At 35.1% G+C, this 10,641-nt stretch overlaps 2 protein-coding genes and 1 long non-coding RNA gene across 9 annotated transcripts; 2 read left to right on the forward strand and 1 right to left on the reverse strand.

The window, feature by feature from the left end:
* The first annotated feature begins 1,193 nt into the window (after positions 1–1,193).
* LOC106313346 lies at positions 1,194–2,094 on the forward strand. Of its 2 annotated transcripts, XR_001264364.1 has the most exons (4): positions 1,194–1,433; positions 1,521–1,598; positions 1,680–1,741; positions 1,820–2,094. It is a non-coding gene; the product is annotated as an uncharacterized LOC106313346 (long non-coding RNA). The 2 variants fall into 2 exon arrangements; XR_001264363.1 differs by having other exon boundaries at positions 1,194–1,598.
* Positions 2,095–2,233: 139 nt separating this feature from the next.
* On the reverse strand, positions 2,234–4,747 carry LOC106313324 (ABSCISIC ACID-INSENSITIVE 5-like protein 6). Of its 4 annotated transcripts, none has more exons than XM_013751123.1 (6): positions 4,658–4,747; positions 3,650–4,454; positions 3,081–3,374; positions 2,917–2,988; positions 2,788–2,817; positions 2,234–2,613 (listed from the first exon to the last, which is right to left on the reverse strand). In XM_013751123.1, exons 2-6 carry the CDS (start codon positions 4,427–4,429, stop codon positions 2,539–2,541), a joined length of 1,251 nt encoding a protein of 416 aa, XP_013606577.1. In that variant the 5' UTR covers positions 4,430–4,454; positions 4,658–4,747; the 3' UTR covers positions 2,234–2,538. The 4 variants fall into 4 exon arrangements, 3 of the variants coding, with proteins under 3 accessions (XP_013606577.1, XP_013606583.1, XP_013606568.1); XM_013751129.1 differs by lacking the exon at positions 4,658–4,747 and adding an exon at positions 4,554–4,574; XR_001264362.1 differs by lacking the exon at positions 4,658–4,747 and having other exon boundaries at positions 2,696–2,817; positions 3,650–4,643.
* Positions 4,748–8,397: 3,650 nt separating this feature from the next.
* LOC106293235 lies at positions 8,398–10,245 on the forward strand. Of its 3 annotated transcripts, none has more exons than XR_001260419.1 (6): positions 8,398–8,717; positions 9,043–9,207; positions 9,288–9,489; positions 9,644–9,738; positions 9,823–9,938; positions 10,018–10,245. XR_001260419.1 is itself a non-coding variant. In XM_013728892.1 (5 exons), exons 1-5 carry the CDS (start codon positions 8,595–8,597, stop codon positions 10,027–10,029), a joined length of 618 nt encoding a protein of 205 aa, XP_013584346.1. In that variant the 5' UTR covers positions 8,402–8,594; the 3' UTR covers positions 10,030–10,245. The 3 variants fall into 3 exon arrangements, 1 of the variants encoding a protein (XP_013584346.1); XR_001260420.1 differs by having other exon boundaries at positions 9,647–9,738; XM_013728892.1 differs by lacking the exon at positions 9,644–9,738 and having other exon boundaries at positions 8,402–8,717.
* The last annotated feature ends 396 nt before the right edge of the window (positions 10,246–10,641 follow it).

The raw sequence follows: 10,641 nt of genomic DNA on the forward strand, positions 1-10,641 counted from the left end.
ATAGAAAAGACAATTGTTTAGTTCACATGAAAAAACTGAAGAAAATGAAGAATGATGGAATCATATGTGTCTTCAAAAGAGGAATCATTATGATAGTTCATCTGCACATAAACCAAAATTAGAACCAGCAAACAAAAGATAGATGCAAACATACAAAGTCTTAACATTTTAAAATAAAATAAATTTACTAAATCGAAAGCATAAAAAATAACATCATAAACATTCTGTGACTTCATTTTTCTTGTTTGAATGTCATATATAGTAAATTAGTAAACTTTTCTAAATGATATAGCTCTGACGAGAAACTTTGAAATATAATATTCTTCTCAAAACATATTATGCTTATAAGGTAAGATTATTTTTGGTATATCTTTTTAGTAAAGGTAAAGGAGAATAGCTTGTGAGTGTATTGCACTAGAATTTTGGTTGACAGATTTTACTATAAACATTAAATATTAAATGCATAAAATTAGGAGAGAAAATATCTCGTCAGTTGATTGCAACAACTTTTTGAATGAAATGTTCCACTACAAATATTTAAATATAATATGTATATAAGAAAAAAAACCTTGCGTGTAGACTACAACAACTTTTTAATTGACATACCCCACTATAAATATTTACTATTACATGATTTTGTATTAACATTCATCGTTATATAGATTTGATATTTTATTTTCATATAAATCATACTACAAATATTATATTATAAATTTATAACACTTTGGTAGTAAAATTATAAGTTTGAATATAATAAGCTTTAAATAATAAATAAAAAAAAAGTTATAGTGAGTATATCTTAAGAAAATTACTGTAAATACTTTTTTGGAATATTTCCTAAATTAAGTTTTTGGTTGAAATTAATTAATAATGAAAAGTAAAATAAGGAATGACATTTAAACAGCTTCAAAACAGCTATATTTGGTTACTTTTAATTATTATTAAAACATTAAATAGTAGAGAATATAGCAAAAAAAATCTGGAGAAAATAAATTACTTATATTCTTACACATTATTTGTTAACGAAAATGATTCAATTTCAACGTGTCCAAACTACCCTTAATGAAAGATACATTTAGACTAAAAGCTATGGGCAATTAGTGAAAAAGCCGAAAGAGTATCGTGTTTTAATAGTATAGATTTTTTATATAAATCATACAACATTCTAAAGGCTTAGACTGTGTGTCAGCTAGTAAGTAATCTTTGTGTCCTGTTTACTTGATTTCTAAACTTAGTTTAGTTAATTGTGCAAGACAACAGGACATCCTGCTTTTTCCGGGAAGCTGCCTACATTCTGGGCTGTTAAGACAAACATCCAGGTGTCAGGGGAGCTTACAACTAGCTGTGGACCAGACCCTTCTTTTCAGTTTGCTCTTTCCCTGGCTAACCAGCTCTTTGGAGAAACCACAGCCAAATCGCTTGAAGAGCTTCTGGTTTTTGTCCTTAATTCACTTGTAGGATCATTCTTTTCTTTATCCATCTTGATATGTAACAGTCTTCTTTTCTAATCATTTATCTAGCTTCTACGCGATGGTTACCAGAATCCTAAGACGGAAGAGTTTAATAGCATTGACTGGTCTCTAAACCACACACCTCGTGTAAGTCACTTGATGATAATTGATTTTTAGTTATAGTTTCTGTATCTATGGAGTGCTGTTTAAGTTGGCTAATTCTTGTAGATTCTGTGAAAATGGTTTTAATGATGTAACTAAATTCAGGTTCTTATCACGGTTTACTCAAGGTAAATTGAAGAAAACTTTTGTTCTTTTCTGTCCTGGATATGAGCAAACACTGTACATGATTTTGAATCCTATTGCAGGAGAAGAGAACAGCTGAGTACCTCTCAGACACAGAAGGGCCTGCGAATGACCAAATGATCCAAGGAGCAGAAGTTGTTATAGATGGAAACGTGATTACAAGTTTGGGGCTGGCAACTGTTACTAATTTCTCTCTAGCTATTGTTAGCAAGCTGTTTGGACATGGTAGAGCGATAAGTGTTTCAGAAGGACTTGTCCATGAGTATAGAGGGAATTTGAAGGCATCTTGATCAAGATACACAGTTAGAAGATGTCTCCACTGCTTCTACAAGAAAATTTTGCCATTTAAGTTAGTTTTGTAAAACATTTTTTATTACCAATTTGAGATTATTAACTTGATGTTTCCATCAATCTATTCACTCTTGTCTTACGGTCCCAAAATTATTAATAGGAAAAAGAGGTCCACAGAGATAATATATGCTACAAGACAAATCCACTATGATTAAGTCACAAAGATGTTTCTAAGACATTGACACGTCCTAGAAAGCAACATCAAGATCAATTACATCAGGAACATAAAACCAAAAGATGCTTCAAGAAAACAGAAGAAGAAAAAAAGAGTGTTGATCTAGTCAAATCGGCCACACTTCATTTACCTACAATCACCCCCACAGAAAACACCTGCCTAAGTTACATACAAAGCTAGCTTCTACTTTCTGTGTTGTTTCTATAGCTTCTGCTCTTTTGTTGAGCTCCTTGGAGGGCTTCATAAACAAGCTCTCTACCAAGGACCTGTCAGTGTCCTTCTCAAGCATTGCCTTTTGCATCCCCATGTCTGACGCATTGGCTCCAGAAGCTGCAAGAACAAAAATGAGATAGTCTCTGTTAAATATTCAAAACTTGTGGGACTAGTCTTGCAAAAGATGTAGGCACCGTACTTAATGTTAAGATGTGATGTTATACTTCACTTCATCGTGTTGCTTACAGTATTGGACTAAAAGCTTAGACTTAAGAATACAAGAGATAGTACCTGTTTTTTCTGCTTTTCCATAATTTCAACCTGCATGAAACATTTGGTTCAATTAATCAGAACCTCATGAAAAAATAAAAAATATATTCCAATAGAAAAAAATTGAGATAGGAAGAAGCAGAGACGCACTTGTTTCCTCTGCAACTCTTCATTCTGCTCTTTCAGTTGTGCAACTTCTGCCTCCAACTCCAACGTATAAGCCTGTCAGACAGCAAAATGAAAAAAGTAAAAGAACTATACCAGACAGTGGTTTTAAGGTTTCTTCAGTCTCCAAGATTTAAATGGACACTCACTTGCTTGCGAGCGCGTGATCTTGCAGCTGATTCCCTATTCTTAATCATCCTTTTCTGCCTCCTCTCAATCACTTTCTCCAGGACTGCGCCTGTTTTTCTCACTCGACCAGCAAACATGTAAGGAACAGGTGACAAAGACGCATCCATGTTGCTCTTTGGAGTCAGATCAGGTGACATCTGGCTTCCAGGAGATACTGCTGCAACCGTAACACCTGTTTTAAAATCAACAGCCTGAAGAAGGTTGTTATTGTTCATAGGCATGTCCCTAACTCCAAGAACTGAAGGCTTCACTTCCTAAAGGCAAAACACAAACCATGGTCAAATAAACTAAAACATAACTACAAATACAAAACAGTTAGTCAGGAAATATAGACGATTTAATAAAGATTTCAATAGTATGGAAAACTGAAATAATTTTTTAAAAAATTTGGGGGATTATGTATATACAAATTTGAAGACATGACACACGAATGTTTCATTAGGCTTAGCCTATGACCCGCTCTGAGCTTAGTCCTCAAACATTAAAACTACATGATCTAATAACAACATAGTCAAGTTCTTAGTCACACCTGTGTTGGAGGTTGAGAACGGTTGACCAAATCAACAGTGTTGGAAAACGCTATCGTAGACTGTTTAGGAAAAGCTACATCCTGCTGCTTCTGGATCAGTTGCTGCGGCTGATGCACCTTCTGTGGCTGCTGCTGCTGCATCTGCAACGGCTGAGTTTGATTTGTCAGCAGATCCGGTCTCACCAGGTTAGGACCAAACCCATTACGAGCTGAACTCAGCCCTGCATCACCTCCAAATCCAAAGAACCCACCGTTGAAGTGATCCACCCTCTCCACCTGTTGTTGAGGCTCTTCCCTAACAACACCAGCTCTCACCAAGAACTCCTCCAGAGTCATCTCCCCCAACGTCTGTTGCCTCTGCGGAACTCCACTCGCTCCTCCACCACCACTTCCAGCGTCATCGTCCTTCATCAGCTCCTTCCAGACATCATCAACTCTTTTCTGACTAATGGTACGAGGTAAAGTAAGTGACCCTTGTCTCTGCAAACCCCCACCAACACCACCAAGCTCCCCTCCCACACCAACAGACAAACCTCCATTAAAAGTGTTGTTGAAACTGGTGTTGTTGGCCATCATAGAGTGGCTTTCCTCAGCTGTCCATATGTTCTTCAAGAGCTCGTCCATGTTCATGGACCCAAAGTCCTTCCCAACCCCACCACCCCATGAGTTCTGAAACTCATCAAAGGTTAACGAGAAAACAGAGTTCTGTCTCGTCAGAGGAACACCAGTCCCCAAAGCTGGCTGCTTTGCGTCGTCAACGAAGTTAAATCGAGAACCCATCTCTTAAAAATTCAAGCTTTGAATCCTTCAAGTAAAACAAACAAATAAATATCAGATCTTTAATCAAATTCGAAACAGAGCAAAGAGTGAAAACAGAGGATCTGAAACAATTCTCCAAAACGACCAATCATAAGCTTATATTGGGCGGGAAAATTCATTATTCTGATCCAATCAACGAATCTGAAACAAGAAACCAATCAGTGATGGAAGTTTTTATTTTTTCCTTACCTTCGAATTTTTATTTTTCTTTATTTTTCTCGATATTTCCTTTTTGAGAAAAGAAAAAAAAAGATCTGAGAAATATAGAGAGGGAGGGAGCGACATGTGTCCTAGGCGTGACACTCGTCGCGATATAAAGAGGGGTTTCTACTGTTTGGACGCGGGGATTATTTTATTCCCGATAAGGTATTAAAAACACTTTGACGTCAGATCGTGCGTGAGCGAAAGAGATTGGACAACGTGGTCCAATGACAAACGCTGCTTTTTTTCTGCGTTTACGATTCCAACGAATAGTAGTTCGCAAAGTGGAAGGACGCTGGCCGTTAGATTTTCTAATCGCCGTCGTCGGCAACGAGATGAATATTTTTTATTTGTTTTTTTGAATTATGCAACGAGATGAATATTGTTTTTTTTTTTTTGGTGCAAATGAATATTGTTTTTTTTTCTTTATAAAAACGAATACTGTATTTTGCGAGGCAAATATATATTCATTCCGTTCTCCAAAGTAACTATATTTTTAATCTTTTTCTTCTAAAGCAAAAATAGTTTTTTTATATTTTAAAATACGTTTATATGTTTTTGAAAAATATCAATTGATAAAATTTAATTTAGTTGAATATCATAGGTTGATGGTTATTAAAAAAATATGTAGTAGTAAATTCATTTGTAAATATTCATTATATTTTTAATATCCGTGGATGTTTTTAGATTTATTTTTACGGGAAAGGATGGAATATATATAGCTTAATGCTATTCGATAAAAAATTTGTGAATACTCGTAATTCTAAATATAGTCATTGATTTGGTATACTACATTTACAAGATATATATCTACAGAACCTTTAGTTTCATCAACGACTGCCCAATGTATCCATGGAAATCTGAAAGAAAGAAAAACAACAACAACAAAATACAACGTTATTAGTTTACAAAAAAAAAATACAACGTTATTCCTCCATGTCAGGGATCGCATTATTTTGGCAAATCAACCCAGGAACGATCTTAATTAACATCATGATTCACTAATACTAAACTACAGAGATGCGTACACACAGTTTATAAACTACACTAACAAACAGAAAAACAGGGAATGTTATAAAATTTAAATGAATATAAATTATCATACAATATGCAGTATTTTTGTATACAGAAGTGGAGGAGCCGACGGGTGATCAGTTCCGGAATCTTTATCACGTTTGCTGCTGCACCTACAAGGGATGGACATTTGCCACGTAGCGCACTCAGCGACCTCGTAAAGTATTAAAATGAAGCAACAAACATTATAATATCAGTATTGGTGTCCCATTACTCACATAAACCCTTTGTGTTGATCCTCACATGTGATGTGATCTTCACTTTAATTTATTTTATCTTTTTCGTTTTCTTTTGTTTATTGATGTTTCGTCATTGTTATGGACTTATCATGGACTCGGTACACAAGACAAGTGACCCTTCGTTTCACCCATCTTTTATTTCTATTTTCAATCATATATAATAGTAGTTTTTCTTAAAGAATCTACTGGATTAGGAAAGTCTAATCTGCATTAATTAATAAAAAATGGAACCGTGAGCTTACAGAATTCACATGGACTCGACTCTACTAGTCTTTCGAAGACATGTTCTTTCCTTTATTATATTTAATTAATCAAAGTTACTTCTTTAAGGTCGTGATGAGAAAACTACACACATTTTCTAACCATTCCTTTACTATTCCAGAATACAAAAACCAATAAATCTAGAACAAAACGAATAAAACAACAGACAAAACGATATAAAATGAATCAATGTCATGACGCTTATATGTTTTCTTATAGCTTTATTTTGTGTCCAAAACTCAAAGTTGCTAAGATTAGTTGAGCTTTTAGAGGGTCTACCAATTGGAGATATCTGGATTAGAAAATTGAATTATTGTTGGGAGAAACTAAGCTTTGAGGCATAGCAAGATATCGGTTAAGTCTAATAAACTATTACATATTCCTCAAAACAAGTATATTTTCCTAGTAAATACATAGTGCATGTGAAGTCCAACGGCCCGAATAAAAGGTCGGAGGTTTCGCACTCTTACACGCAATCCAACCATGTGGACCAGAGATCTTTGATTGTTTTCTTATGAAAGAGGATTGTAGTGAACGACTAAGCCCTGATTGACCAACGTGCGTCAGATTATATGCTCTATAAGAGATGCTTAGTTTGAACATATGCTTCAAATGTAGCTATATGTATTTCCTCTCTATGATCTACTTATATAAAGTCTTGCCTTGTGGGCCTTATATGGGCTCCACATCGTATTCAGTTGGCTTGAACTTATGCGAATTACTCAGTTCCAAAATTGCATAGTTCCTTTGGATTTTTCAAATTGGTTTCAAATGGGTAGGCGTACACTGAATCACTGATGCCGGTGATTTTAGTAGAGGAATTATGATTCATTTATACTCGATAAGACATGGGCTGTACTATTTGTTTACAACAATTTGATTGATATGTATGCTGAACTTGGTGGACCTTAAGGGTTGCCATAAGGTTTTTGATAGGATGATTGTGAGTGGATTTGGTCGGGTATGGTATATATGGGCTCTAAAATTTAGGCCCACATTTCAACATTGAATTAGATGTGGATTTCATAAAACCCTGTAATCTTCTTAAGAAATTACCCATGTCAGGAGATCTAAACATATGTACAAGATGTATAAGATTTGATAAGAAAATATTCCAAATTATTCTACGTACCTCTGTCCAGTGCCGTCCCAAAATTTGATGTGGTCTAAAGCACAATAAAAATTATGTGGCCTTTTATATAAATACTAATGGAAAATAGTAATGCAAACAACACAAAAATGTTTAAAATCATTGATTATGGCTGAATCTGTAATAAAAATGTGACCCTAAAATTTGTTATATATCTTGTGCCCTAAAGCATGTGTTTTACTTGCCTTATAGCAAGGACGGGCCTGCCTCTGTCACATATTATAGTAAATTATATTCCGAATGCATGAATGAAAAGATTAAATACATGTTTACAAAATTACGTATTTTCAGATTAGTGTATGGCTCACAGTTGTATTAGCTAAAAGGCATACATTGTATAATGTAGAGTTGTAAACTAACTACATTAGAAAGGCGAGATATTTTTCTTGGTTTGTCAAAGTAAAAGGGCAGATATTTTTCTTGGTACGGACATAAGTAGCAGATATTTTTGACCCAACCACTGCCACGCCAGCAAATATTATTTCTAGGATTTATCCAATAAATTTTTTTTTTTGGACATCTCCAATAAACTTCTATCATTTATTTCTAGGATTTATCCAATAAACTTCTAACTATCATTTATAGTCCAGACGTAATTAATCCTCTTTTGGCCTTATCTCTTTATCCAAAATCAAAATGATATTTTAATTAATAGCTAGTTAATTATCTGAATTAACAAAAACTTTTTGGTGCATTGAAAAAGAGCCAGGGTCGGTCCCATGACGATTCACGATGTTCTTAAGATGGATTATTATGACGTTAACGTTATGTTATCTAATTCTAAAAGTTCATCCAAGATCTGACCAAATCTGATTTAATTTAATAAATCCTAAAAGCAAACATATTAAACAAGGAAAGTAATCAGAATGTAAAAAGAAAAATCAAAATCAAAATCCTGACCTATTAAATTCGGTGAAGAGCATCAATCAAATTTATCTTAAAGCAGACAAATAAAAGCTAAACTAAGAGAAAAATAATATCCAAAAATCACACAAACAGCCTCCTTCCCAAAAAAAAAAAAAATATCTGGCTGATGATATTTGTCCGAGATATTTATTATCGCTGCTGATGACGTGGCGGTACTTTGCCACGTGTAAAAGCGACGCCATGTGGGACATTCCTTGTCTTTAAGGGGTCTATCTCAAGCAAGAGACGTAATTTGTGTTTTGTTCTTTTGCGTTGAGAGAGAGAGAGAGCACCGATGGAGAATGAGTACGAGGAGGCGAATACTGTTTCTCGCGTCGCGGCTGAGTCTCAGAGCGAGTCGCTCGAGTCCGGTCTCACGGTTGAGAGCGCTCGTGGCGATGCCGATTCGAAGAAACTGGTAGGCCAACCAAATCTTCCGCTCGAAGTTTTGTTGCTTTTGAGATAGTGTTTCTGGTTAATTGTTTGTTCTAATCGATTTAGGAAAGTAATCTATTTTAGCTTGCTATATATGGAAGGAAGGTTCAGATCTGATGCTACGATTAGGTTTACACTCGTTAACCTAAAAAGATCTTATTTTGATGAATGATACTAATCAATCCTTTTGTAAGCATTTGCCAAATCGAAAAAAGTCAAATCTTTTAAATGAATTTGAATCTTCTTCTGAGTGATTAGAGTTTGTGTTGATTTCTTGACAAAGTATCTTGTTAAAACTGTTTATGCAGGATGAGTGTGGTGGATGGACGAATGAGAAACACAACTTGTATCTTGATTCTTTGGAGAACTCTTTTGTTAAGCAGTTGTATTCCTTGCTTGGAGTAGGAGGAGAGACTCAGAGGCTGAGTAGAACTCGTGGTCTGCAGTCTAACTCTCACAAATTGACTGATCAGGTTCGTTTTTTTTTTAATACTGTCTCTTCATTTGTTTTTGTAATTCTATAGTGAAAACTTATTTCTTTTTTTTTTTGTAGTTTACGGTACTACAAAATGGTTACCGGCAGAAAGTTAGCTTTGGGAAAAAACGAGCTCATTTGGAGACGTCATCTGATTACGCGATGAGAACTGCTGTCCAAGGAAACATATTGCGCAGCGAAGAAATCAAAAGTTCTGGTGATAAGCCTTTTACTAGAACAAATTATTTGGTGCATGAGTATCCAGCTCAAAGCACTGCAGGTGACATTTTGCTTAGCCTAGTTTAATCGAATTTCTCTTATGAGTTGCATGTTTGGCTTCTTCCCTTTTTGTCTTCTCTTCTGGGTTTTTGGTACCCATAAATTTTATCTAAGAACTAGATCAATACTTAAGTTAACTTTGCATTGGCTTTTAGAAGGCTTTTGCTGCAGAAACATAGAGTTGATATGACCTGTGGGGGATCAAAGAAATGATTGTTGCTACAAAGGACATATATGAGTCTGAGATCTGGTCTGACCCACACGTGAAAGTGTTTTGTTTAGAACTTGTGTTCTCACCTGCCTGGTCTAATCTCTTGTTTTTTTGCAACTCCAGAGGCGTCAGGGCAGAATTTCAGAGAAGAAGAAGTAGAAGAGAAGGGATGTAACTCGGAGGTATCCAGGAAACGCAGAAGAGCAGCTAATTATGATGATAGTTCATTGAATGATCAGGTAAATTATAGGAAAAATAACACATACCAAACAACTTCATGTGTGTTATGCTAAAGAGGCTGCTGCTGCATATTCTCAGGTTGTGCCGTAATGGTGGTGAAGCCCCAGAATGTGAGACAAATGATATAAAGCAATAGGAAATGAAGTGTAGATGAAGTACTATAAATAGAGAAAAAAATAGGAACTGTATGAGTGAGAGAATGAACGTGGAGGGACGTTTTGTTTGTTGTATAGTATGATGAGGCTAAAGACAGCCTTGTCGAATGGGAATGAAATTAGTATTTTGATATATTATCATCATTTCTTCCATTGCTTTTCAATCTTTAATTCGTTCTATTAAAAAAAAAAAATTTCATTTTCTAGAACAATGTTTTTGTCGTGAATTTTATAAATTCTTTCAATAGTTGTGTGTTTTTCTGTTCTACTGGTTAAAATATATTTAAGCTAAGAGCATGTACACCCACACAACCAGTTGCTTTTCTTTGTCTGCAACAACCAGTTGATAAATGCAATTTTGAAGCTGATCGGGGTTTTTATGCAAGCAGGAAGTGCATATGTTCACAAATTGACATTTCATGCTTTTGAGGATTTTGTGAAGCAATGGATTTACCATTGTCAGTTTCTTGATTCCTGGATCTGTAGAGTGTTCACGGTCACAGCACTATAGCATCTTATAATCATGATAATTCTTTAGGGGACGTAT

This window comes from Brassica oleracea, chromosome C1, assembly GCF_000695525.1.
Source record: "Brassica oleracea var. oleracea cultivar TO1000 chromosome C1, BOL, whole genome shotgun sequence".
In the NCBI taxonomy this organism is placed as follows: Eukaryota; Viridiplantae; Streptophyta; class Magnoliopsida; order Brassicales; family Brassicaceae; genus Brassica; species Brassica oleracea.